Genomic DNA, 27,563 nt, shown 5'->3' on the forward strand with positions numbered 1-27,563 from the left:
CACCTAGTGGACAGCATATATAACATGTAACGTGCAAACAGTAAACTATCCAAAGGTTGCATCTCGTTATAACAATGATGTGGCTTAACGCTGAGGAAAATCACACATTCCTTCTCAGTCCCTCCTCCCTTCATCTCATCCTGTCACGCAGTGTTGTGGGGAAGCCCTCCTCCTCCACAGTGACCCACCTCCTCCTCCACAGTGACCCACCTCCTCCTCCACAGTGACCCACCTCCTCCTCCACAGTGACCCACCTCCTCCTCCACAGTGACCCACCTCCTCCTCCACAGTGACCCACCTCCTCCTACACAGTGACCCACCTCCTCCTCCACAGTGACCCATCTCCTCCTCCACAGTGACCCACCTCCTCCTCCACAGTGACCCACCTCCTCCTACAGCAGTGAATGTATGAACCCCTCACAAAGCCTTCACCCTAATTTAGACAAGTCGTTTGATAGGTTTAAAACAGTCACCTGGTTTAAAAGATCCCTACTCCGTCCATTCCCCATGGCTCAGTTTGACCCCAGCACGCCTTCTTACCCCTCACTATTAACCCTCAACTGTTACTGTTATGCTAGTCTGACACCCTTTACCATCGGGCGTTCTTGAAATCCAATTAAATATTTTGTAATGCCACACATTAGGGTCCCATAAGTGTATTGACAGATTTAAACATACTGTGTCCTAGAAACATAAAAAGTGACGACTGGCACGTACAAATGTATCTCACTATTGCATCCTAATGTAGTGTTTGTGTTGGTCAATGTTTTGTGTGGACATCCATCTCAGTTCCCTGTCTGTCATAGCACACTGTCTCCTATTCAGTGTAGGAGTCCTTCAGCCCCTTCAACTCACCAGCATTCATTTTATATATAATATATCTTTAATTTACAAAGCTATTATATCTGACTGATGGTATTATTTCTACATAACGGTAAAAAGTTTTTTTTTTTATATTTATATTACTGTGGAGTTCAGTTCTGAAGGTGGAGTCTTAGAGCCTCATCTTTCTGGAGATGATGATGACTGGGGATGATGATGACTGGGGATGATGATTGGGGATGATGATTGGGGATGATGATGATTGAGGATGATGATTAGGGATGATGATGACTGGGGATGATGATGACTGGAGATGATGACTGGGGATGATGATGACTGGGGATGATGATTGGGGATGATGATGACTGGAGATGATGACTGGGGATGATGATGACTGGGGATGATGACTGGGGATGATGATGACTGGGGATGATGATGACTGGGGATGATGATGACTGGGGATGATGACTGGGGATGATGATGACTGGGGATGATGATGACTGGGGATGATGATGACTGGGGATGATGACTGGGGATGATGATGATGGCGGATCTCCTGTGACATCACTAGAGGCCCCTCAACTAACCCTTGCAGAGCTGCTGTCTCTTGTCCAGTTATACGGCTAATAAGATTTCAGAAATATGTCATGTTTTAAGTTTTATGAAGGCTCATGGGTGTATGTATATATTTTTTTTAACAATACAGCTATCATTTTCAGTAACAATATGTATGTGTTTTTTGCAGCCTTTGGCAGTGTATGACTGTTTTATTAGGGGAATTATATACTTTATTCCATAGATTTCTAGTAGCGGTTTAGATGTAAATGGCTTGAAGAGGAAGTTAGGTACCTGTATAGAACATGTTGACAAGAACATGACTGAAGCCTTTGGTTAGAGTAGAAGTGATTTACAGTAACTGGTAATGAAAACACAACAACGAGGAATGGAAACCAATTACCTTTTGCAATAGTTATTGTTAAAGCTTCAGTATTGTTTAATATATTCATTGATATCTCTGCTTACTTTTTCTAAAAAAGGTATATAGCTATGGTGTTTGTAAATATTGTGTTTGTTGTGTTTAAATGTTTTATCCCTATCATGGATTTTAACACTAACAATTTAGGGAAATTTGCAAGGATGATTTGTCTTACCTTTTGATTAATTGGAAATTATAAATCGTCATTGGTAATGTGTGTTTCTCAAGTGTTGTCAAAGTCAGGTACTTGGTCTGATTTGCTTTACTTTATTACCATCAACACGCATAAAAACAATATTAAATGTACAGTATTTACATGATCTTTTGCCACTTCACACGAGATGTCCAGACGATGTATCGCTCTCTTCATGAAGTTCATGTTTACTACTTTTCAGTGTCAACCAAACTTTCTTGTGAAATGAAGTGAAATACAATAAAGGTTATAAGGACCTCATCATCCAAAGTGTAATGGCATGTTTCACTTTTTGTCACAATCATGACAGGAAAAGACACCAGTCATTTACAACATGAGCTCTTCTTGTGCGTCATCGCTCTGATCATGCGTACGTCTCTCATATGAGGAGTCAGAATGCTTCTGGAAACATACAGTTCATTCCTATGCATGTCACTTAGTGTGTTTAAAATGTTGACTTGGATTGGAGGAGGGCTCTCTCTGCTGGAGAGAGAAGGCAATAGCATGAAAACAACAGACACAAGGCCAGAGGTGTAAAAAACAATTGTGACCTGCAGGTGGTCGTAGCTGATTCTGACAAAGGGATTCATTCCGTCAGTTGCATTTTTGACCAACCATGTCACCCCACAACACACACATGGACACAAACTGCCAAAGTACCCCTGGCTTACAAATGAATCCAGTAAAACAGTACAGTACTAAAATCAATTACAAGACAAGTTACAACTATGCCATGCTCGCTCCCATACATACAGTAATCATTAGGTGATTTGGGTTTGATTTGAAAAGCATCATGGGACTTCCATGATAGAACTGGAAGCTCAGAGTGTCTGCTAAATGACTCAATGTCAATGTAAATAAGTTTTTATAAAACAGATTTCATAAATAGATTCAGGAATGATCAAATCTGCACCGTGATGCAGTGACAGAGTGCATTGATACTGGGTGAATTGTGCACCTTGGTGTCTCTCCATTTGTACTCACTTCATGAGAGTTTCTGTGTCTGGCAACAGAGACCAAGGTGATTGGGATAAAACTGTGAGCTGAGTTACCATGGCATAAAACATGTGATTCTTGGCCCAAGCTGAGGAGAAGATTAGTCTAAACCAAGTGCTTTTATCAACTCCAAGCAGTATGAAATTTGATTTGTTAGCTGATACAGAAACTGACAGGATGTGTGGGACAGTCACACCAGCCGTCGCTCATCCAGCTCTTTATCAGAAAAGCACTTGCAGCACAGAGAAATTAAGCTGACGTTCAAGAGCTGAGTCTATGTCATGGAATGAAGGTCGATTTCTGAAGGACGGACCAGGATAGAGACTGTGGTATCATCGGAAATCTGTGCTTGATTGATCATGCCTGTCATGGCAGCCTTTAAACCCACCCACAGTCCAGGCTGACTGAAGAAAACTCTCAAAGTGCTGTATTTTCAATTAGTCAACTACTTTCTGACTTCAGTCCGCTCTGTGTAATGTGTGTGTGTGTGTGTGTGTGTGTGTGTGCGTGTGTGGTGTGTGGTGTGTGGTGTGTTTGGGGGGTATGGTTGGTTAGGGCTAGGGTTATGTTTATGGTTGGCAGGGCCCAACAACAATGATCTCTACAGCCTCTTTCCATCCAGGTTCAATCTCTTCGTTTATCTTTAAGTAGTCACACGAACACATACGCAGAACTCCTTTTATCCTGGAGACTCCATGGCATGTCTGTCTGGATATGTGTCCATCCTCTTCCTCCTCTTTCTCCTCCCAGCCCTCTCACTGCTCTTTCGGTCACGCGTGGGCCTCCTTTTAGGGCTTGTGTTTAAAGTGGGCCTCCACTGAAACCCACAAAGTGAGACAGGTGGTCAGATGGCTGAGCGGTTAGGGAGTCGGGCAATTAATCAGAAGGTTGTTGGTTCGATTCTCGGACGTGCAAAAATGACATGTCCTTGGGCAAGGCACTTCACCCTACTTGCCTCGGGGAGAATGTCCCATACTTACTGTAAGTTGCTCTGGATAAGAGCGTCTACTGAATGTAAGACACAAAAATCGAAACAAAACAAAAATACAACAGCTTACTAATCTAATACAATTTTTGAGTTCCCATTAAGTCAAGGTTAAAAGACACTCGAGTTATGCTTTGCTGTGGAGTTGTAGCGAGTGTGGTCTTACTTTTAGGATCCTGCTATTACCTGCATACTCCTGAGGCAGCATGGGTCTGTTGATCACAGTCTGAAAGGCAGCCATCCACTCTCTCTGATCCTCTTCGGTCGCACACGCAAACAGGAACTTCCTGTCAGGCGTTACTATGGTGATCCCAAACTGCCAGTGGTAGCCCTGTGTCGATGGGGGAAGGCCAGGGAGGACTGTGTAGCTGTTCTCTCTACTGCCTATGAACACCTCACCTCGGGCATAGGCATCCTAACAGAGGATAGGAGAGGAGGAGAGGAGAGGAGAGACAATACTCAAGCTCTATATATAAATTCCCTAAATGTCCTCCTCTGCTCAACACACTTTGTCAAAACAGATTAGTCATTATCCATGAAAGAGAATACATTTTTTAGAAGGACAGGATGTTATAGAGTTATACCGCCACCTATTGGCAATGACCAATGAGAACTATCTTACCAAGGGGTCTTTGAAATACATGAGTCTCCTGTCGTCCATGGTGAACCACCTCTTCTTAAAGCCTTCCGTGTGCTGTTGGAGAGACGTGTAATGCCCGATTCATTTAGCAAGGAAATCATGACTTATGTATGTTCATTAATAAGGACCATTAACTGGGCCAGTACAAATACATTACTGTGTAACAAGCAAATCAAGCAAGTGGGCATGTATCAGGTTCTGTAAATGTACAGAGATGAAGCCATAATTGTGCCATGACAGGAAATAAGGACAGTGTTAGTATCCGTCTTGATAAAGATCATGGCTTCTCAGTCCTGTCACAAGGAAACACCAGAGCTGGTTCACCTTTGGACCAGTCTTCTCCATGTAGCCTTCTTTAATATACTTCCTTGTTAGCTTTGGCACCAACTAGACAAATAAGAGAACAAAGAGAGTGAACTGAACACGTGTTCCAAATGGAGAGAGAGGAAGAGAGAGACAGAGAGAAAGGGTGTGTGAGGTGGAGAAAGAGAGACACAGAGACAGAGAACAAGAGTGAAAAGAGAGAGAAAAACTTACGTCAACATCGTGCGCCCCAGGGAAGGCCACCTGTAGGTAATGAAACCTGGCAGCTCTGATGGCGTTAAACCAGTCTACCATTTCCTTCAGAAAACAACAGGAAGTAACAGCATTGAAATTGCTGTATAATACTGCAACACTGATCTCTCTTATTTGATGTTATGGAAACTGCCTCTAGTAACCCCGGTCACTGGAAATGCAATCCAATGCTCTGTACTATCAACCCTTTATCCTGCAGTAGTTACACTGTGACTTGTAATGACCCCTGTATCCAGCAGAGAGAGACATAATCCTGCCCCGCAATCCAGTTTACGGCCAGGCTAGCACATGGAGCGGTGTGATGGTGTGATGGTGTGGTGGTGTGGTGGTGGGGGCACACAGCGAAATAAAAAAAACACACCCATTGGCTTCCAACACTTAGCATACTCAGCTCTTAATCATCACAGGAAGTAAACGGATGTGACCGCAGCAGATGAGAGTGTACTCATGTCTTCAGTTACTTCACTGGCTCCCAGGGAAATGACATGTTCTAACATAACATGTCTCGTCAATACAGTTAAATTGACTGTGAACTAATTATTTTGGATTACAAATCATTCTCACGGTAGATATTGGATGTAGACCAACAACAACAAAAAATATAAATAACATGTGGGCGTGGCCTGTGGACTCATCGTTGTCGTGACTACCTTGGGGTCCTCGTGGTAAATAAAGATGTTCCTGGTGCTGTTGTCCTTCAGGTAGGTGATCTGCAGCCCATGGGGGTTTGCCATCTTGGCTGGCTGGAAGTTGGCATTCAGAGTGTGGATCTTCATCACAGCCTTGGGCTCCCTAGCCTGGGGAGAAAGGGAGAAGGAGAGAGAGGGAAGGGGGTGGAAGGTGCCATTCAATAGCATCACATTCAACTGGATTAACTTAAACTTGCATTTCTGTATGCAAAACCAGGGACCCTGCCTCGGCAAAAGAGAGGAGGGACATGGAAGGAAATAACTTGGAGCTGTTGACTCAGACGAGTTGAGGAGGAAGGCTAGAAGGGAGGGAGAGAGAGGAAGGAGGAAAACCCAGGGAAATGATATTCATATCTCCTGTCTGTTGTGTGTGTACAGAACCTGGGTTCTGGTGACATTTGACGCTTGCACATTTTCATGAGATCATACACAGACAAGATGGCGCGAGAAAGAAACAAATGAAGAGGAGAAGAGAAAAGAGAGAGAAAGGGAGGAAGAGAGAGGGAGAAGAGAAGAAGGGAATAGAGAGGGAGGAGGAGAGAGGGAGAGAGAGAGAAAGAGAGAAAGAGAGAGGGAGAAGAGAGTGGGGGAATAGAGAGGGAGGAGAGAGGGAGAAGAGGAGGAAAGGTGCAGAGGAGGGAGGGAGGGAGGGAGGGAGGGAGGGAGGGAGGGAGGGAGGGAGGGAGGGAGGGAGGGAGGGAGGGAGGGAGGGAGGGAGGGAGGGAGGGAACACTCACGTCATGCTTGTTGAAGTACTTCAGAGCGCCCTCCCGCTCCGACAGAATAAATTTTCGGCTAAGGAACTGTCCGTTGTCTCTACCCCGTTTCCATAGAAACCCCTCTCTGTACCCTACGAAAAGAGGAACCACAGGGGTCCCATTCCAGAGGTGGAGGAAGGAAAGAACAGAGGAGAAGGGGCAGAGAAAAGGATTGAGGGAGGACTCACACACAGCAAAGAGGATTACACAAAAAGAATATTCATAGAAAGCCTGTTGTGTGTTTGTGTGTGCACATGTACATGTGTGTATGTGTGTGTGTGTGTGTGTGTGTGCATAACGGGTGTTTGCGTCTTTGCGTTTAGCCACTATGAATAATTGACCCAGGATTGCCTCTGCAATCAAAGCTTTCCTTCCCCAGCCCAGCTGGGCCTAGCCCTGGCCGTCAGATCAATATGGAAACCAAACTCCAGACTGAAGGCCCCCCATCCTCTCTCCTCCAATCAGCACACACACAAACACACACACATCTTTTCTTCTTCTCCAATCCCCCCTTGTCCTTTCTCTGTACAAGAATGCAGTTCTCATGCAAACATCTCTTTACTTCTTTTAATAGCCAATAAGCTACCACAAACCACACACCATGTATGAACACACAGACACACACACAGACACACACACAGACACACAGACACACACACACACAGAGACACACAGAGGCTCAGATTGTCCCTGGCTTTCCCCCTGGTCTTCACTGAGTCTGAGCCAACAAAAGCAGAGGTAGGAGCAGAAGTGCACTGTCACTGCCTTGCCAGCACACACACACACACACACACACACACACACACACACACACACACATACATAACATTCTGTATTTCAAAAAAAAATACTTTACAAAAACACTATATGGTGGGTGTGAGTACAAGACTACACTACAAGAAGCTGCTTATGAATCAAAGAAAGCTGAATAAAATGTCCTGCATGATACACATACCGGACCATTAAGACCACCACAACACTGTACCACAATATTGGACATGTTGAGCATAGGGCCAACTAAAACTGGTTCTAGACTAAGTTGGACCTATTTAATAACCGGATAGCATGTTTGTCTGGAATCCTTGACTGAAGGAATAACTGAACAATAGCATCCATTCTTCTCCAGAGAGAGACAGAGACAGGAACATTCTCCTGCTACCCCTGCTCTCAAAGTCACAAAGCACTATTGAGAAGAAGGAGAGAGAGAGAGAGAGAGAGAGAGAGAGAGAGAGAGAGAGAGAGAGAGAGAGAGACAGAGACAGAGACAGAGACTGTGACTGATTGCAGTTCAGCCAGAGCTGAAGCAGCAGCACAACACCTGCAGAGAGCAGAATGTTGGCTGACCTGGGGTCAGATCCCCAGCAGCACTCAGTCAGCTGAGGCCAGGCTGGCACTACTCGCCTAACACAGTGGGCACAGAGGGCATAGACCAAGAACACAGAGACAGGTGACTGGGAGGCAGCTGGTACAGCAAGGGGGGGTGGGGGGTTGGTGGGGGGGTCACACACACACACACACATCCATCTAGGCACAGAGTCCTTCCCCACACACAAGCACACACAAGCTTCACCACATCTCAGTAGCTCCAGTTCACTCCTGACTGGTTTCTTAGTCTGGTGTTCCCTGAGCTCAGATGCATAGCCACATCATTAACCACAGTACAGTAGACAGGTGTGTATGTATGTGTGTGTGTGTGTCTGTCTGTCTGTGTGTGTGTGTGTTTGAGCTGGGGCTGTAACAATGAACAGGCAAGAGCAGAGGAGAGCAGAGATGGGAGGAGGGGTGATTTATGATATATTGGTTGGGTCTGATTGGCACTAACACTCTTTGGCTCGAACGATACTTCACAGGGTAATTAGACAGAGGAAATCCATCACTGTGACATGGACCTTCACTAAACACACAGCGTATATTCGTCAGGGATACGAGTGATCATCACTACTTCCCATGAAGAAGAAGAGGCGGGGGGGGGGGTAAAGAAGTGAACAAAAGAGACACTGAGGAACCTTACGGAAACTACACACTACACTTCAACTCGCAGTAAGGAATTTATTAATATAACAATTAAACTGACTGCCCAGTAACTAGCCTGAGTAACTAGCTACCTGACTACTGACTGGCGGGCAGATTCGGTAACCTATCACACACTGGCTGGGCTCTCTCTTCCACCGTTAACGTTAAAGCAGACAGGCGCCCACAGCCCACTTTCACCCTCCGGGGAACGCAGGTGTGGCAGCCTCTCTCTGATACCATCACTGACCACATGATAACGAGAAGATGGCAAGAGAGAGAAAACCAGACTGCTTTGTCATGATGCTCGGCAATCCAGCAGTGCCCAGTCTGACAGCGAGAGCTGAAGATGAATATAGCAGGAGAACTATCTCAAAGATTCCCGGATATCTGTGAGGTAGATATAATGGATGGCACCACCTCTTTCTTTACATGTTTTTGACCTCAATTTCTATACCTTTCTGCCTTTCTCTCTCTCGTGTTGAGCATCTGAATGGTAGGACTCTGGAATGTCCTGTAAGGTTCTGTTTTAGCGACAGAGAATGAATATGGTGGCAAATGAAAGGGGGAAAATGTGTCGAACGTGGGTGTGTTTGCGTGTGTCGGTTTGCTGAGTACCTGCATGTGTGTGTGTGTGTGTGTGCGCTTGTGTGTGTGAATGTTTCCCAGTCTTACCTGCAGAGTATGGCTCCTGTCTTTCCACACACACAAACTCGTTTCTATCATAGCGGGCCCGGATCCACTGCTCTCTCAGCAGCCTGTGGAACAGTTGGACTTCTGCTGAGTCAGGCCTGGACAATGTCATTACGCACACCTCAGTAAAACTGAAGTCCGTTAATGTTAAACATAGGTGCCTTTCTAAAGAAATGGATTATACAGTGCGTTTTTTTATTTCGACTATACAGTGTGTATCTTATGTATTCTTTCGATACAATTACCAGATGAAGTCATAAAAAACATGATTCAATTCACTTCAGTCTTCTCCCTTCTTCTCTCCTCTAAGTTCACTATCACCCCCCACCGTACTCCATGTCTTTTATCTCATTCTCTCCATCCCTTTTGCCTCCCCCTCTGTCGCGTCGGTGAGCTGGTTGAAAATTCACATGGCAATACGGGTAAACAAACGTGTTTGTATTTGTGTGGCCTGACTCTGGATAGGCATCTGCCCGTTACCAGGCCAAAGTGATTAAGCTCCTTTCAACACATCAACGCTCTCAATCCATCCTCTCATTCTCCCTCTCCCTCGCTTACCTTCCCTCTCCACCATTCTACCCTGTATAACTTCCTGTCCAGGGAGCCAAATTGGGCTTCGGGGAGCCTCTCACTTTCAGAAACAACTTCCTAAATGACCACCAGCAAGCTCGAGGCAAGCTAAGCAAACTGACAGAAACCCCACATACACACAGGCACTCTCAGAGATAAGTGGTTTGTGGTTTTACATTGTTATTTATAGCACCGTGACTGTTGCTTCACTCCCCTGCTACACAGCAGTTTCAAACTCCAGTCACACCCAAAGACCTTTCTCACCTCTGGCTGGGTTCCAAACAAAAAACACACCTCCTTCTTTCTGTTCTTGCCGGCTCAGTCAACACGACCCTAAGGTCTACAAAATGTGGCTGAAGCTCTTTTCAGAAGCAGTAGCTTACGGTGTGTGCTTTCAATCCACTTAAAGTTATCAAGGGCAGTGAGGAGTCTCTCAAGGGCAGGAGCAGTGGGTGGTTCTGTGTTTTCAGTTTGGAATCCAGCCCCTGGTCTCCAGCAGTTTCCTCCAGTGTTCAGAGGACTGAGCCAGAGCAGGGAGCGGGGAGACAGGGTGACCCAGCAGAGAGACACCAGGAGTGGGCACAGAGGCTGTGGGGAGGTGGCCTCTACACTTACTGGCAGTCTGAGTGTGTAGGGCGGTAGTAGAAAGCAGGCACCTTCTGCTCGTACTTAGCCTTAGCAGCATCGTTACCTGTGGACGCCATGAACTGCAGAGAGAGGAAAAGACAGAGAAGAGAGGGAGAGGAAGGAGAGAGAGAAAAACAGAGAGAAAGTTTGTGTTTGGTGCCGTCCTGTCATCTCCACATACAAACTAAATACTGAGAAACGCACACACAATACACACATTCCCACACACACGCAGGCATGGTGAAGACGCTGACTAATGAGGTGTTTGCTAGAGTTTATGTGGGGCTTCTAGCCCAGAGGGGAAGTCTTGCTGTCACAGTTCTCTCATTAACACAGACTGCAGAGCTCAACGCAGTCACAAACTCACATCTATTGAACTACTGAGGAGAGACATAAACACAGACAGCAAATATTATACAGCATTTCATTCACACATGCACACTTTAAAACAAGCATTAGGCAAAGTGCAGTCTGTGTACAATCAAACAGTCAAACAGAGTCATGCCGAACAGCATAAATGTACAAACGCAGGCCCAGTTTTCCAGGCATGGATTAAGCTTAAACCTAGGTTAAAAAGCTTTTTCAATGGAGATCTTCATTGAAATGTTCTCTGACCTTAGGACTAGGCTTTAACCATGTCTAGGAAACTGGACCTTAGAGTTTGTACAAACACCCTCACACTATTCACACTATTCTATTTCACACTTCCCTTGCAGGCTTCTCTGGCCAATCAGTCATTTGCAAACGCATTCTTTTTCTCACAGTTTGTTATCTTCTCTCTTCTTTCACTTAGCTTCTCTCTTCCTATCAATCAACTGCCAGACTGAGGTCTCAAGAGTCCATGCCCCACCTCCCAAACAACACACACATACGCACACAACATACACAAACACACACGAGTGCAAGTCATCGCCCGCAATAGGCTTCGGCTGGTCGTCTGCACCAGGTGCCGACTCATCCTTTTCTCCGCTGGCTGAATTGAGACTGATGACTGGTTGTATTCCCCACGACAGCCAGCCACGGAGCCAGCCAGCCAGGCAGCCAGCCAGCCAGGGCTGATGCCCAGTACAGGGGAGGAGGGGAGGGACGTTCAGAGAAGGGTGGGCCAAGGATGGAGAATCGGGACAGAGACCAGAGGAGGCTCAAGGGAGCCCAGAAAGCTGGGGAATCGCTTCAGACTTCTGTGTTTTAGTGTGTCTAGATGAACATAATGCCAAAACACAACTGGAGGGCCAGTCAATGCATGCAACACACCGTCACAAACACACTCATGGGTCTCTCACCTCCACCTCAGTGTTGCTCCAAGAATCCTGCAGCACAGACTTGACAGAGCTGATGTTAGGGATGTTTCCATGGAGACCAGCACAGCTCTGACACACAAACACACCCAGGGTGTAGGATGCCCACTCGGTGTCTGCAACACACAAACACACACACACACACTCACTGGTCAGAGTAAGACACACTGGTCAGAGTTACAGACAGACACATACACTCAGCTCTGGTAAACAAACAATACAAACATTGGACTCAGATCAGCAAACACACCCATTTCGAGTTTCACCTCAGGTTCACAGGGTGTTATCACTTGAAATGATAGAGAAAAAGAGTCTCCTTAGCCAACGTCCTTGTGAAGACAGGACAGATGTACAAACTCTCTCTCTCTCTTTAGACACACTGGGGACTCCCTGAGGCTGGCAAACTCATCTGTCTGTCTTCTGTAATAGGACTACATATCCCTGGAGACCTCAGGCTTCTCAACTACAGGAAACTGGTCATTCACATCACCTTCCCCATCACTCAAACCCTTACGGACAACGTCCACTCAACAATCCTAGCTTGGTCTATGGGTCCTGTTCTCTCACAGGGCAACCTTCCCTTCTCCTCCACCTAGGGGAGCCTCATCTGACAGCTGTGTGAGGGGCATGTGTTGTCACCTACGTGGGCTTGTTAAGGCGAGAGACCTGCTCACAGAGGAGAGAACGGAAGGGCGAACGTTCACGACATCCGAACAGGGCTGATCTCTCACAGCTTGGTTCTTAAACTGGAACCTGTGAGCTTCTGGTACAAGTGTTTGTTTCCAGATGACACACACGGCTGAACAGCAAGCGTACATCAATCAGCCAATTAGAACTGCTGTCAGACAGTGTGTCAGTGAGTAGCACTCTAGACTCTCCTTAGAGGGGGTCAGTAGAGAGTGGGGACCTCCTTTCTGTCTGGTGTATGTATGCGTGTGTGTGTGGTCTTGTTTAATAAAATATTTGACTTTGGTGAGACATTTTCTTGGGCCTCACAACTTCAAATGTTATTTCTAGGGGATTTTAGGGGGGTGAGGGCTAGAGGTTAGGGATAACACTATTTTGAATGGGAGTGAATTTGTCAATCCTCACTAGGACAGTCAAACAAACCAGTGTGTGTGTGTGTGTGTGTGTGTGTGTGTGTGTGTGTGTGTGTGTGTGTGTGTGTGTGTGTGTGTGAGAGTGTGTGTGTGTGTGTGTGTGTGCGTGCGTGTGTGTGTGTTAGGGGGAGGGGCTGTCTACTCGGCGCCATAGTGACTCACCTTGAAGTACCGTGAAGGTATAGCGTTTCACAGGCACCATATCTGGCTGGCTCAAACTCCTAACATCGTGCACACAACATGCATATTCACATCCACGGCTTGTAGATGCTCCTATGTGAAGCGGCCTCTTTTGCAACAGCTAGGCTGTTAGATTTTCCATACATTTTATTTTGTTTTATGATTTTTTTTGTGATTAGCAGACTCATTACAAACATTGCCCTGTCTCTCCATGTTGTCTTGCAAACATAGAGCATACACCATATAGTAATGACAGCATGCCATTCAGAACTACAATGTTTCTGGAAGTTTCCAACTGAGGAACTGTGCACCAGGAACCTCCGTAGAATGAAGCATTAGAGGGTATGCCATAACGGAGATCTGCATGCCGAACTACTGTTACTCTACATATAAGACAATTGTACCCTGACAAGACAATGGAAACACAAGGAATTCTTCAAAAGAAGAGGGGAAAGAACAATGACGAGTGTGGACATTTCCTGAATGTTTTCAAACCAAACACTGAAACCAAATCAGAATACTGAATTTGAGCCATGAAATGGGGCAGGCATGGAATTAGGACACCATCAATGTGTTGCTCTCATGTCTTTGTTTGTATTCTTGCAGGCACACTTCTAGTGCTGCAGAGTTAGTTCAGGGAGAGTTCAAGAAATCAAAAACTCTCTTTGAAGAGGGATATGAGGACGAGAGAGAAGAGGTGGTAATCATTAATATTCCACCACATCCTTCGCCAAATTGACATCTGCCAAGTCCAGTCTACACTACAAGGAGAGAAGGGAGGCCAGAGCCTGGGGCTGGGGCTGGGGCTGGGGCTGGGGCTGGGGCTGGGGCTGGGGCTGGGGCTGGGGCTGGGGCTGGGGCTGGGGCTGGGGCTGGGGCTGAGGCGGAGGCTGGGGCTGAGGCTCCCGCTGATGGAGAGACTAACAGATGGACGGACAGCCAGATGAATGGGTAGACAGCCGGATACAAATAGGCAATCCCACCATCCCCTTCCACAGAGCGAGAGACCCATTCATTACCAATAATAGGTTCACGGATCAATATATAATAGCTTGTGAAGGCTCCCTCTGTGCTTAGGTGGGTCTTTTCTATTAGACAAAGTTCACGTTGTTATGGTCGTGGTCATTTTGAATTTAGGGGCTTTATTAGGAGATTTATTTTTGTTGACCATACCTGGTGGCTGAGATTACTTGGTGGTAATTGACTGGTTACTTAGCGATGTGGCTCGACAGTTCCTTGACTCTGACCACAGAAATAAATATAGAACTATACACTTTTGATCTTTGATCTTCTGCTGTATTTTCTACATGCACTATTCGTATGCCACTTTGCATAGAAGTGTTTAAGGAATAGAATATAATGCAATACAACTAGCCATCCTAACATAAAGGATCAACGTGCAAGTCAGCAACGTCAGTGCTGTGGATGATTCAGCATATGGGAAGGTATATCCCAGACAGGGACCCACTATATGAAGTACTAATAGTGCCTGTTCTTGCACATGTGATCCAGACAGAGACACTGCTGTATTGATGGACACAAACAGTGATGGAATAGAAAGAGCAGCCAAGCAAGTGTCAAGCAGGTATCATATCATAGTCAGTATGACATCAGTAGATTAGACTGAAGGCATTTCAGTCTTCACAGCCAGGCCGTAATCATAATACCTATTGGGGGGGGACACTTCCCCCCCCCATTATTCAAATCTGGTCAAAATGGCCCCCCCAATATATTCATATAAAAATATAAATGTGCTACCCTACAACAGGCAACCACACACGCTGTCCGAAATTATCATAAAAAATGTAATTCGCCCCCCCCCTCCCAACGTTGACTCCATGGCTACGGCCATGCTTCAAGAAGATGTTTTCAACATGGTAGTGGATATGATAAGTCTAAACAGTGTCCCCAACTGGACATATTCCCATAAACCATAAACATTGGTCTTATTTACCCTCACATATAAATGTCTGCTGATGGCACTTATGCAAATTTTGCAATGTCATGCATATCCGGTTTTCCCACACTGAAAGCTATGGATAGCTGTCGGTGTGATAACAGAACACATCTCACAAGTGGCACCAAAGGTGTGTTTGAAGGGTGTATTCAAAAAGGGTTGGATGTAAGTCAAGCATGAATTGCTAGTGACAGTTACAGCTTATTGCTTCATGAAAGATCCTTAGATCGTCACCTATTGTCACTAAATCAAATTAGATCATACATTAGAAATTATGCATTAGACTGATAGAACCGTGTTGTTTTAATGGCTGGTTCACTGTACATATGTTGTGGTGAAATATTTAGGCTATACAAACTCAAATTCAGATTACGATCAGCCACAGCAATTTAGGTAACTCAGTGGATAGTAAATGATTTTTCAGCCGCAGAAGACAATCGACATTGTCTGACACCTGTACTGAAGCCTTTCCCATCCACCAGAGGCAACCCTAATATTAGTTGTTGCGACCATACAGTACCTGCTGCTCCGCAGTCGGCACAGCTCCCGTTCCCAGATCTTCCCAAAAGCTCTTTTAAAAGACATTTGTTCTTATCTTGTTCCGAAGACATATTGTAAATGTATTGGTTTATTCAATTAATCCCGCAACTCGCAACAATCCATCGAAAAGTAAAATGTTTTATGCCGGGTGTAGCCTAATTTACGTGCGCGCCTCTGGGGCCGCGAAACGTCAACACAAAATTATATTCTCATCTCAAAGTGTCATGTATCTTACTGTATCTGAGTAAATTGAGTATATTTCTAAACAACTGCTAGTGAATTTTGATTCTTCAGTTCCTCGATCAGACAGTTCCTGCTCTTCCACAACGCTTCTCTCTCTCTGTCTCTCTCTCTCGCTTACTCTCGAAAGTGAGACCTCAAGCGGTCAATCAGTACTCTGTACTTCCTTGAAAACATTTCACTGACACTTCCAGTGATAAGAATTTGCCCTTTCCTTGCTACATCCCAATCTACACCTGTATCGATCCCATGTATGTCAGACTTGAAGCGATGTGAGTTTCTCAACAAAAAAGAGCTGCCATTCAATGAGTTTACTCCCTGGAAAAGACGGTTTCATTTGCTGAATGATCTGCCCTCATTGTAAAGCCTGGATAATTAAATCCCATATTCAGCATGGAGGACTAAAACCAGGCTGTGAAGTTCTTCTCCTCCACACCCCTTGGCCGGGTTGGCCCTTATCTACAGTACCAGTAGTGATTTCACTTTCTTTTTTCTTTTTTTTACATTCAAGAAATAAATTGTGTCTATAGAGCAAACAAGGACAACAGTCAACAATCAGAAATGGTTGTTGATAGAAAAATCCACACAAGCAGCCACAGATCAAATTGATATTTCACATTTAATTGCAAAACTTGTACAAAATAAAACATTATACTAAAGAGGTCTTGTCACAGCTTAAGAAAATCTGATAATTATGTGGATGAATTAACCGAAAAGCATGAAACAAACAAGGGTTGAGACTTCTTGAGTCTTATTGGTTGGGCCGAACAATACATTGATCTAAGACATGTCATCTATAAAGTAAAGAGACAAGACACAATGGGGAAAGTGGACAACTGGTCCAGGGAGGATAGCCTCTAGTTCCAGCCAAATCTCTCGGGTCCAGTGGGCTGGTGTCCCGGGAGATGGAGCAGGATGAGGGTGGGGGTCCTGGGTTCCTGGATGTGGGGTCCAGTGATGTCGTAGCTCTACCGTGAAGAGTTGGAACTGGAGCGGGAACGGTGACGCCTACGCCCAGGGGACCTGGAGCGAGAGCGTCTGCGCACGGGAGACCGTCTCCTTGGTGACCGAGACCTGCAGGTGCACAGAGCAATGCCAGGTTAAAGGAAGGGTGCGGGAGGAGTTTGTGCGACTAGACTCTGCACCTCTTCACTGATCAACCCAAGAGAAATGTAGTGAAATGAATGCGGTCTCGGCCCATCAGGGCTGGAACATACCGTCTCCTCATGCGGGGTGGCGTGCGACGCCACATTGGGGGGGGTGGAGGCATTCTGCGGGGAGGGGAGGGTCTGCGAGGTGGAGGGCGTGGTCTGGGAGCCAGCACAGCAGAGGCAGTGATTTCCTGTCCGTCAATCTGCCCTGGGAAACAGGGAAAGGACAGAAAAGACCAACCTCAATACTCAGGAAAAGAGAGATGCTGTTCCGGTGGAGCCCAAGCTTTAGAGCCCACGAGGGCATTGAGGTCCTCCTACCTCCATCCATGTGTTTGAGGGCCTTCTGGGCCTCCTCTGGGGTCTCAAACTCCACGTAGGCGTAGCCTCTGGACAGGTTGGGGTGGAGCTTGCCCCCTGGCATGTCAACAATCTTGATCTTCCCGTAGACGGAGAAGATCTCATGGATGTGGTCCTACGGAGTCTCAGGAAAATCAGTTATTCATTCAACATCAGCGCGAGATGAAGAGCGGGAAAAGTAGCTCCTGCTCAGCAGCTCACCTTGGTCACGTTCTTCGTCAGTCGTCCGAGGTAAACTTTGGTGGGTTTGGGGCTCGGGCTTCTCCTCTTTCGATCTTTATCGTCGCCCCTTTTTTGGGTTTTGGACCTGCGGCAGACATTACAGTTTTCTTAAGAACGCCTCGAGGTGAAGCACAGGGGATCATGCACCCCCCGATTGACGCCAAAACGGCTCGGCCGTCATTCCGCCGAGGGACTCACGTCGAGCGGGAGCGTCTGCGGTTGTCGTGGCGACGGCGGCCGGGACTGGGCGAGCCGGAGGAGCTGGAGGAGCTGGAGGAGTGCGAGCTGGAGGAACCGGACTTGCTGGACCCTGACGAGCTGGAGCCACTGGAGGAGCCCGAGCTGGAGCCCGAGCTGCTGCTGGAGGACGAGCTGGACCCCAGTGACGGGAGGAGGAACACAAAGAATATGGTCATGAAACACAGAACTGAATAAGAGGAGACGAAGGTCATGTGGTGAGAATATGTTGCTCGTCCCTATTATAGCTAAATGGTACAGGTTAGGTTGACAATGAGATGTTCAGGAAATTCAAACACCTGCTGCTTCCTGTGGAGGCATTGCGACGTTTCCGGCCCTTCTCTCGGCCTCTGTCCTTGTCTACCACCTCCTTTGAACCAGTCTTCTCCTTTCCTCTGTCTTTGGTCTTTTCCTCCTCCTTCCGCTTGATAGGTGATGGTGCCCTGAAATTAAATGGAAACATCGCAGCCTTGAGTAATTTAGTACTGCAAAAGTCTTCGGCACACTTACAAAATATTAAGAAAGTATGAAATGAAAAGACTAAACAACCATGTTCGCAAAAAGGCACTCTTACTGCCGCACAAATACAGACGCCAAAAATGTGTCTGAAGCCAATTTACAACTTAGATAAATAACTAGTTACAGTAGCAATACAGGTCCCCGGTTAGCAAGGAAGATAACACCAGCATAGAAGCAGCATAACCGCAAGTAGCCTACATTCTTCGCGGTTGCAGTGAAAATGGTATAATACGTTTTAGATACATGTATAAAGCTCTGTCGGAACACTTAAAACTAACGCTAACGCTTTTAAAATACGATGTAGGCCTGACTGGTTAGCTTGTTAGAGCTAGGAGAACGTTCATCGTGTTGGGAAATGAAAGCAACATTATAGAAAGGCCACGGTTGCAAGCACACTAGCCTTTATGTTTGTACAGTTTTTGTATAATTTCGAAACGTCAATTTTCATGAGAATAAACAAGTACAACCTGACTGAAATATCAAAACTTACATTTCTTTAGTCTGGAGCAGCCCGTAAGCGTTCCTCTTCGTGCTTAGTTTTTGTCGCGTAATGATGACGTAAACCACATCAACAGTAAATGACGGTTTGATTCAAGCGCCACTTACAAGTCGGAATGTGTTTATTTAGCTGATGCTAGCTTGTTTATATTAATGTACGCAATTGAACAACTATATTTGGCAACGGAAACAATTTAGGATTATTCTTCACTACCAGGTAGACTGCATGTGCTTCAATCTTTTTCAAGCCAACAACTGGCAACAGTGCTGTCGTTGTAAAGGTAAGAATGCATGACCAGATGCTATTAATTTTGTTATCTTGCAAGGTGCTTTGGCAAACAATCCCCCACCAGCGCACTGTCTGAGAGTATAACTGATATGTTGACATGAATAACATATGTATATAGGGTGACCAGACGTTCTCTTTTACCCGGATGTCCTGTTTTCGAGACCTAAAAAATGAGTCCGGCATAGATTCCAAATTCGGCCGGGTTTTTGCCTTGTCGGATATTTGTGTTTCTCTGGGTCTTTCACTAACTAGTTATTAAGCTGTTGCAAGTTTTGGAAAAGGTATCTCCCTTACGTTCCACCTTCTTGCGCGAGCTCTGACTGTAGATAGAACTTTCATTGGTCGACCACTCAGTGTTGCCAGATGCACGATAATTATCCTCCAAATACGATCATTTTGAGCCTTTGGTACGATATTTCGCCATTTCCAATCTAGCAACACTGATCACCTTGCCGCCTTTGTTATCAGAATCAGAATGGGATTCATTCGCCATGAAAGTTTGCACAGACACGGAATTTGCTTTGGCAGGAAGGTGCATACAGTAAACATATAGGAATCTTAAATTTAAATATGTGGTCTAACTATACTAAGGATACATAAACTAGCAATACTAAGTGGAATACAATTAAAATAAAATATGCAATAAGTAAAATATAAGTTGCCAATTTTTTTTTTTTATTGTTATTTTTTTTTATCATTATTGTTTTAATATATGAGTAGGACTGAGGTCGTCTTTTTCAAAAACTCAAATCTGCTCACCCTAATGAATATACATCTGTTTGTGAATTGTTGCCTCTTCAGGTGGAGCATTCTGAGGGACTGCTGCAGTCAGATACACGCGAGTTGTCATGGGCCGTCTAGATGATGCTGCCAAACTCAAGGTGGTAGAACTGCGCAAGAATGGCCTTAGCCTCCGCAAGATCAAGGCAGTGTTAGAGCTGGAGAACATCAAGGTGTCTGCCCAGGCCATTTACTTGTACCTGAAAGAGTTCCAGTGCAAACAGGGGAGAAATGAAGATGGGACTGCCCCTCTGGCCTTGGTGGGGACCAGGGGAAACCAAGGTGGAAGACGGGAGGGCTACAGTAATCTACACCTACAGCAGCTACTACGGGATGCTTCACGTCATGCTGGTTACGTGGCATCAGCAGAGTTTGCCAAGCAGAACGGTCCTGCTCCGGCGGCTAGGACCCAACCTTCTGGATCAGCAGAGAACAGTACAAGTCGTAGACCTGAGCAGTCGGAGCAGAACAAAGATGACAAGGACATCCAGATTGTCAGTGTCACCTCTCTGGCTCAGAACAAACAGGAGAGGAGTCTCCAGTCCACAGCCACAGGGGCGGCCGGTGTCACTGTCACTGGGGCGTACACAAGGAGGAGAGTGACCCCTTCACCAGCCACCAGCCCCATGCTGGCAGCTCGCAAGAGGCTTTTGGATAAGGCCCTGTCACACAGGATGAGGGTAGATAACCCATTTCTTGTCATTTTCTCAATGTGGGGAGTTTGCTTGTGTACATTTGTCACAATATCATAGGAGGCATGTTGTTAGTTGGTGTGAAATTCGGTCCCAAAAGTCATCGTAACGATATGCTTTGGCCGTGTCCCTTTTTTCCTAGATAAGAGAGTCATATCAGCAGATGGCCTCAATATTGAGGAGAGACCAGTCTAACTCCACTGGCTCCGATGTTAGGGGAGTTACAGAAGCTTTACCTCCATCCTATGACCTCACTACACAGGCCACTCAGAGGCTCACTCAAATGGTGAGTAGGAAGTATTAACACATTTACACCACAGCAGCCCGTATCTTAACTATACTCATTCTAATTAGTGAAACAACTTACTGCACCTGTGTATCACTTTAAAGTGTTCAATGCGTCTGCATTGTTCTGCAGAGGAGGAGTGTGGACGGGCAGCCAGGGGGCGCTAGTGTTCCCAGACGCTCGCTTCAGTCCGCCCGCCCCCTGCACCCTCCTCCCCGCGTGGATATACGACTGCCTAGCCCTGCACCAACCATCCCAACATCGCAGGGCTCCAGTGGGGCGGTCATCCAGCTCCAGAATTCTGAAGGGCAGGTCCAGGAGGCTGGAGGGGGAGGTGAAAGTGGGCTCAGAGAACAGGTCCAGGCCCTGGGCTCGGAGGTGCACAGCCTGGGTCTTGCTGTGCGGATGCTGGCAGAGCAACAGAGCCAGCAGACCCAGGTCCAAAGGCAGATCCTCAGCACCCTGCAGACCTTATCCTCCAGACTGGGACCTTGTAACAGCACCAGCCAGCAGCAGCAGCAACAACAACAGCACACCCAAAAAACCTCCCCACCCACACTATCTGCAGCTGCAACTGCTTCAACGTCCTACACCCAGGGCACATTTACCTACAGCCAGGGAGTGTACCCCCAGTGCAGCCAAGCCCCATCTGGCTTCTCCCAGATGGACACCCCGAGTCTGGACACGGTAGAGGCCTTTAAACTACCGGGGCAAAGCCCCAGTTGTGTGTTTCCAGCCAGCAGCAGTGCCGATAGCCTCACTCACGGCCACGCGCACACAGAGCCTTACTCGCCAACCTACGCACGGCAACAGTCTCAGACACAGGTGTCCTTGTACTCACCGACCTGTGGGCCTATGTACAGCCAGTCCTTCCCTCAGACTAACAGAGACATGGATAAATCAGCAGACTATCAAGGGACTGGCACAGCTGGGGCCCTTCAGGTCTGTGCTGCTTCCTCCCAGCCAGTAGGGGCCACCATCTCCCCTCTCACAAACACTTCACAGGGGCTCAACATCATCAAATTGGAAACATTATGAGACCATGTTTGATTACTAATTTGCGATGCCTGGTTTTCTCTTTTTTTCCTGTCTGTGGAGGCAAATGACCTTTTACATGAAATATGTGTATTTTGAGAATGATAGTGATAATGTAGTTTGATGGAATCACACTGCATCCATGCTATTGACATGGTTTATTTGGAATAAAAACAGTTTATTTACATTTTATATTGATGCTAATATTATATTAGTATTATCAGTAATACATATTATACTGTGCAAAGGGGAAACCATTTTCTATTGCTTGGTTATGTCTTGGTTACAGTGATTTAATATCATATTATACAGCAATCTCCAAAATAGTTAATATTTTCTGCTACCAAGACATAATTTCCATTTGACTGTTAACCAAACCAAAGTATTTTAATAAAGTTTGCCTAAATACAATACAAGTGCTTGTCTTATATACATGAACTCATCATGTAAATGTGTGGGGTGGTGTCACACCCTGCTGACGGCACACAGCTTGTGGGGTGAAGGGTTAAGGATGAAGCCCACAGCTGGAGTGAGGTCCAGATCATCCTCTGTTACCCCGGGTGGAGGAGAGAAACGAAAGTGTTGGAGGAGAGAGGTGAAGAAGAGGAACAGCTCCATCCTGGCCAGACCCTCCCCCAGACACACCCTGCGACCTGAGAGAGAGAGAAAGGTGACACGGTACTATTAGGCATAAGGTATCCCTAAAGGCCATTCCAAAACATTAAATAAATGATGTATGTAGGACTACGATACCTGCAGAAAAGGGCATGAACGCCTCCCTCTTGACAAATCGACCTTGAGCATCCAGGAAGTGGGCGGGGTTGAAGGTGTGAGGGCTCTCCCATTTGCTCTCGTCGTGCAAAACAGTTGTCAGCAGAGGGACGACAGTCGTCCCCTGTCACCAAACACAAGATGATACAGATGAAACTTGGACAGATCAAAATATCAGCTCAATGAATCAATATTTGGTCTGAAAGTCCCTCCCTACAAAGTTCAGGTTCGTCATGAAGACTAAAACTTTTCAGAACATTGCGGTTTCCTGGCGGAAGATAGAGCTCATTAGAGTGAACAGCCACGGAACTAAAACCTATTATCTAACCTTCTTGATGAAGTATCCCTGGAAGGTGACATCTCTGCTGGTGATGTGAGGGATGGACATGGGTACAATGTCGGCCAGTCTCTGGGTCTCATGGATGACAGCATCAGTGTAGGGAAGGTTCTTCCTGTCCTCTACATAGACCTGACGACTTCCTATCACCCTGCTGATCTCCTCGTGAACCTTGTCTGAGGAGACACGAGTGCAAATTCATATGTTTCAGTTCAATATAAGCGTGGACTTCAGACACAGTGAGTGTCAGCCAGCATCTATGTGTACCTATACGTTTATTTGTGACAGACAGTCCTCCTTTCGGGAAGCAGCCCGGTTCTTTAAGAAAAGTATTGGCTCAGCCTCAGCTCAGCCTCAATGTGTTGACAGTGTTGGTCAAAACAATCCCAGAAGGTGCAAAATATTATACAGTGAGACAAAAGGGAGCCGAACTACAATGATAGACATACTTTACCAAACCATAAGCCCAGCATGTCCAACTCCTTATGAAGTCTCAACTGTTCCCACCTTCAAGAAAAGGCTCAAGACGCACTTGTTCCGGGAATACAACGGCACTTACGAATGCTTGATTGGACCTGATGTTAGTTTCCTCCAGGATCACAATGACTCTTATTGAAAGACTTGTTGCGCTTGTAGGTTAGTTATAACAAAGTTAACTCTTGACCTCTTGTACTCGCTGTGAAATATTTTACTGTTGATTGTTCTTCTACAGGTACAGTCTTGCACTTTTTGGGGTTCATGTTGTTTTAATTTGTAACTTGTATAACTGCATGCTCTTATGGGTCTTTCCTTGGCACTTGTTTAGTTTTTCACAATGTATGCTTCATGTTTTGGCTGCTTAATCCTGAAAGATTAATAAAGTTGGTTGGCAGAGGCGGTGGAATGGTGAGGTGAAGGGCAGCCATTTCCTACAGCATAGACAAGTGAGGAGGGTCTTGAGTCTCCACTTGTGAGTGGAGAAGTTTTGATGTGGCGATTGAGATTTGGTCACTCTGGCTTAAACTCAACACTGACACTTGTTGGGCATTACAATGACGGCTTTGTAATAACAGTGGTCAGTTGGAAACTGTAGAGCATGTGATGTTGTCATGTGAGGCATATCAGGCAGAGAGGGAAATACTCAGGGTTAGGATTACTGTAACGAGTTAGGGCGGGATCCATGAGGGCCCTATTAAGCACTGGGGGGGAGAGGTAGGGAAATGTGTAGGGCAATTTTTACATTTCTGGGGTGGGGGCAAGATAGGTGTTTTGTTTATTTTATGAGTAATTGACTTTGATCAGTTTAGGCTACTGACCTCGGACTCCCGAACAGTAAGTGGCGGTAGTGGACCTCCAGTGCAATTCAAATGGAAAGAAGAAGACAGTCCTCTGTCACACCTTCCTTACCCTGTATATTAGGATACTTGGCCATGATCAGAAGACTCCAGCATAATGTAGTTCCTGTGGTGTCAGTACCAGCAGCAAACAGGTTGCTCACGGAAAATATGAGGTTGTTGTCACTGTAGTGAGAATCTGCAATGCCTGATTCCTGGAAAACACAAACGAGAGAAGTACTAAGAAAACACAATGCTGTATTGGGGTATGAACAATTGTTATGAGGATAAATGAGCTCATCTTCTATAGGGATGACTGCAAAATATTATAAGCTCAAATAGCAAAGTGTGTTAAATGGAATTCTTCTTAAATTAGCGGTGGTTAAGAAGTGGGCATATTGTGTCCAAAAAGGTTAAAGTGTAAACTGTAGGTACCTCTGTTAACCTTCATGTACTTTCATCTACACTAGATATCCTCTTACCTCCAACTTCTGCTTCTTGGTGAGGAAGGCGTCCACAAAGCCTCGACACACCTGAGAGTCCAGAGTCTCCTTCAGACCTGTGATCAAGTCTGACAATCCTCTTGTGAACTCTTCTGTTAGAGCTAGCAACGCACGTACGTTCTTAATCAATGGGCCCAGCCTTGGAAACATGTTGTACACCTGTCATCCCAGCCCCACACCAAAACAACCAGGATCACATTAATCAAATGATAGGGAGACAATCCCTGTTCTAGAGCCAAAGGACAAAAAGTCATTGATAATACAGTACCCGGACTGATGCAGAGCCTGTTATGTTAATTCTCCTCTTGGCGCTCTCCACCATGGCTTTGAATTGGGGGTCAGTGTAATCAAATCTGTTGCCGTACACAATGGCTGAGATGATATTGGAGGAAGCATAATTCACTGGAAAAGTTGTGTCAAATGCTTTGCCTGTCACAGAAATGAATGAAAAACTGTAAGGGCAGGGTAGGTAATGTTTTTGAGAAGCACTTTTTGTATTATTTGCTGAAATTAACTTTACATCCTGATAGCAATCAATAAATCAAATGCTCTGACAGAAAAATAAAATAAATCTGATATCTGCGGCAGTCACAGGACTGTAATAAACACGTCCAATCATTGCGATCGGACCGAATGCAATGACTGGACTGGGTACTTGCCTGTCTACCAACCTACCTGCACTAACTGTGCCAGCGCACAAAATGACTAGTTTTGCAAAACATACCTAACCTGCCTTTAAATTAACATTTTATCTGTCTTACCCTCATGTTTCTCAAACTCTTCAATGAGGTATCGACATTCGTCTATGATCTTCTCCTCACTCATCTTCTTGCCCATCCCAAAGTCTCTGAGGGTTGTGAGAGCAAAGCGCCTCAACTCTTTCCAGGAGTCTCCATTAGCAAACAGGATCCCTGTGGAGAGAAAGTACAGTTTATGGATGAAAAAATCCTTTGTTTGAAATACAATTTATTGGACTTATATGTCTAGGGATTTTCTATTATGTTAAGTTAAATACAATTATAATGTTTGTATTAGGTCAGAAAACTGGAACACAGTGTTACAGCGGTTAGGGTTGTACAAACAAAAAGTAGTTTTGAGGGTTTAGTTAGAACAAATACTACAAATACTACATTAACATAAATAAGTCAACTATTTAGGAACTTGGGGATGTGCTGACAAAGAAGTTGTGTAATTCAAACCAAAGTGTTTGTGTTAAGACTATGCCAAAGCAAATAAAGGATCCTCTAAACAGAATCATGACCATTGAGAATGATATGGTTAAACCTGGTAAAAACAGTTACAAATGACTTTATTACCATGTCCTTGGTTGATAAGGTGAAACGCAGGGGTGATTTCTCTGTCTCCAAATTCTACAGCATGGTTGACCAGAGCCTGCTCAACTGTCTTGTACCCTGCCAGGACCACAACTTTCTTGGGTCCAAAATAGACTGTGAACACTGATCCATATTCCTTGGAGAGCTTGACAAAAAAAAAAGATGTGGGCAAAATATATGATTCTTTGTTTATAAAGATTGTCAATGTCAACACAAGCGTTTGGTTGATCATTATCTACGGGAGCTGAGTATATTGTTAAGTCTGCACTTGCATTTAAAAACCTAGAAAATCATCGACAAATCTTTCACCGTATCACAACCTGTTTTGGCACATCAACTCACAAGCAACCCCTGCCACTGGCAAATAATTTTAAACATCTGTTATTCATTTTCAAGTTAATGTTAGACATTTCTTAAAATATGTAGCTTCAGCACTAGCCTTCACTAGCCTATGTCTACGCATCAATAATAAAGCATTTTCAATCAATCACTGCAGGGCATTAGCCGTATGTGGTTTTAGCCTACTTTGGACAGGTCTTTATGTTTTCATTTTTAAAAGATTCGATTTTTAACGACTCTAAGTAAACTTCGAGCAGTGAGTCATAGCATTCTTTAAATTCCTTAACGGTAACATTTCTTCCCCGGGAGGTACGATTATCATTCTAGCCAGTCGGCCTACCGTTGGTGGTAAAAATAAAATAAAAAATATTATCCTTTAAGCGAAGTATATGGAAAACCGATAACTAGTTTTCTTACCTCACAAAGTGTTTTGTGTGGCCTCTTGAGATCCAGCATCAGCAAGTTCCCCAGCAGAGGTAGTGGTCTGGGTCCTGGAGGATCCTTCCCCTGTTCTTGGGAGCTGGAGGTGAGGAGGTAGAAGAGCAGCAGAAACACCACAGTCCCTAGCAGAGTCACCAAGCTGGGAGTCTGGAGAACAACACTATCCAACACAGACATGGTTCTTATGGTGTAAAGTGGAATCAAATATTTGAGTCAAGATATTAATATCTAGCGTAAATGTGTCTTCTTTGCTCCTGTAGATGTATGAACATGAGGCAAAAAACACCACCCAAAGCTCTGGAGCAGAAAGTTGGCTCAAACACAATAAACCTGAAATCTGAAACCCACTAGTAAAGGCCACACCCCTTAGAGCTCAGGGGTTGATAGGCAACAGAATGGACATTGAACTAAGCCTGTGCAGACAGAGACAATTTGTAGTGGACATAGGGCAATGTGGGTACTGGTAAAGATCAGACTTGGCACTGCCACACTGGAGATGATTTATCTTCTTATTTAAGTAAAACATACAGAATGTTACATGTACAATAGAAGAAAGCTTCAAGTCAGTCCTGGTCTGTTTCTTATGGACAAACAAACTGAATGATA

General features: G+C 45.3%; 4 protein-coding genes across 4 annotated transcripts; 1 reads left to right on the forward strand and 3 right to left on the reverse strand.

The window, feature by feature from the left end:
* Positions 1–2,049: 2,049 nt before the first annotated feature.
* LOC124479007 (arf-GAP with dual PH domain-containing protein 1-like) lies at positions 2,050–15,994 on the reverse strand. Its single transcript, XM_047037462.1, has 11 exons — positions 15,591–15,994; positions 11,819–11,949; positions 10,524–10,615; positions 9,321–9,403; positions 6,615–6,727; positions 5,839–5,985; positions 5,150–5,233; positions 4,937–4,999; positions 4,595–4,666; positions 4,159–4,387; positions 2,050–3,804 (listed from the first exon to the last, which is right to left on the reverse strand). The coding sequence occupies exons 1-11, from the start codon at positions 15,679–15,681 to the stop codon at positions 3,776–3,778; spliced, it is 1,134 nt and encodes a 377-aa protein (XP_046893418.1). The 5' UTR covers positions 15,682–15,994; the 3' UTR covers positions 2,050–3,775.
* A 456-nt stretch (positions 15,995–16,450) lies between these two features.
* On the reverse strand, positions 16,451–18,916 carry LOC124479008 (RNA-binding protein with serine-rich domain 1-like). The gene is made up of 7 exons (XM_047037463.1): positions 18,830–18,916; positions 18,120–18,263; positions 17,782–17,955; positions 17,563–17,668; positions 17,323–17,476; positions 17,068–17,209; positions 16,451–16,924 (listed from the first exon to the last, which is right to left on the reverse strand). Coding segments are annotated over exons 1-7 (828 nt in total). The 5' UTR covers positions 18,832–18,916; the 3' UTR covers positions 16,451–16,818.
* Positions 18,917–18,927: 11 nt separating this feature from the next.
* On the forward strand, positions 18,928–22,044 carry LOC124478999. The gene is made up of 4 exons (XM_047037450.1): positions 18,928–19,118; positions 19,928–20,586; positions 20,741–20,884; positions 21,017–22,044. The coding sequence occupies exons 2-4, from the start codon at positions 19,975–19,977 to the stop codon at positions 21,920–21,922; spliced, it is 1,662 nt and encodes a 553-aa protein (XP_046893406.1). The 5' UTR covers positions 18,928–19,118; positions 19,928–19,974; the 3' UTR covers positions 21,923–22,044.
* Positions 22,045–22,047: 3 nt separating this feature from the next.
* Positions 22,048–27,287, reverse strand: LOC124479000 (cytochrome P450 2K1-like). Its single transcript, XM_047037452.1, has 9 exons — positions 26,934–27,287; positions 26,160–26,322; positions 25,605–25,754; positions 25,112–25,272; positions 24,823–25,002; positions 24,414–24,555; positions 23,019–23,203; positions 22,673–22,814; positions 22,048–22,572 (listed from the first exon to the last, which is right to left on the reverse strand). The coding sequence occupies exons 1-9, from the start codon at positions 27,132–27,134 to the stop codon at positions 22,385–22,387; spliced, it is 1,512 nt and encodes a 503-aa protein (XP_046893408.1). The 5' UTR covers positions 27,135–27,287; the 3' UTR covers positions 22,048–22,384.
* Positions 27,288–27,563: the final 276 nt, after the last annotated feature.

Source organism: Hypomesus transpacificus, chromosome 17, assembly GCF_021917145.1.
Source record: "Hypomesus transpacificus isolate Combined female chromosome 17, fHypTra1, whole genome shotgun sequence".
NCBI lineage: Eukaryota > Metazoa > Chordata > Actinopteri > Osmeriformes > Osmeridae > Hypomesus > Hypomesus transpacificus.

Coding starts and splice junctions, on each gene's coding strand:
- LOC124479007 (XM_047037462.1), bottom strand. CDS start 15,681: ATGTCTTCGGAACAAGATAAGAACAAATGTCTTTTAAAAGAGCTTTTG. Junction 9,404..10,523: donor CCTACACACTCAGACTGCCA/GTAAGTGTAGAG, acceptor ACTGTTCCACAG/GCTGCTGAGAGAGCAGTGGA. Junction 4,388..4,594: donor TGTATTTCAAAGACCCCTTG/GTAAGATAGTTC, acceptor ATCCTCTGTTAG/GATGCCTATGCCCGAGGTGA.
- LOC124479008 (XM_047037463.1), bottom strand. Junction 17,477..17,562: donor TGACGAAGAACGTGACCAAG/GTGAGCTGCTGA, acceptor GAGACTCCGTAG/GACCACATCCATGAGATCTT. Junction 17,210..17,322: donor CCTCAAACACATGGATGGAG/GTAGGAGGACCT, acceptor CCTGTTTCCCAG/GGCAGATTGACGGACAGGAA.
- LOC124479000 (XM_047037452.1), bottom strand. CDS start 27,134: ATGTCTGTGTTGGATAGTGTTGTTCTCCAGACTCCCAGCTTGGTGACT. Junction 24,556..24,822: donor CCAAGAAGCAGAAGTTGGAG/GTAAGAGGATAT, acceptor TGTGTTTTCCAG/GAATCAGGCATTGCAGATTC. Junction 23,204..24,413: donor CAAGTATCCTAATATACAGG/GTAAGGAAGGTG, acceptor GTGTCTCCTCAG/ACAAGGTTCACGAGGAGATC.
- LOC124478999 (XM_047037450.1), top strand. CDS start 19,975: ATGGGCCGTCTAGATGATGCTGCCAAACTCAAGGTGGTAGAACTGCGC. Junction 20,587..20,740: donor CCCTGTCACACAGGATGAGG/GTAGATAACCCA, acceptor CTTTTTTCCTAG/ATAAGAGAGTCATATCAGCA. Junction 20,885..21,016: donor CTCAGAGGCTCACTCAAATG/GTGAGTAGGAAG, acceptor ATTGTTCTGCAG/AGGAGGAGTGTGGACGGGCA.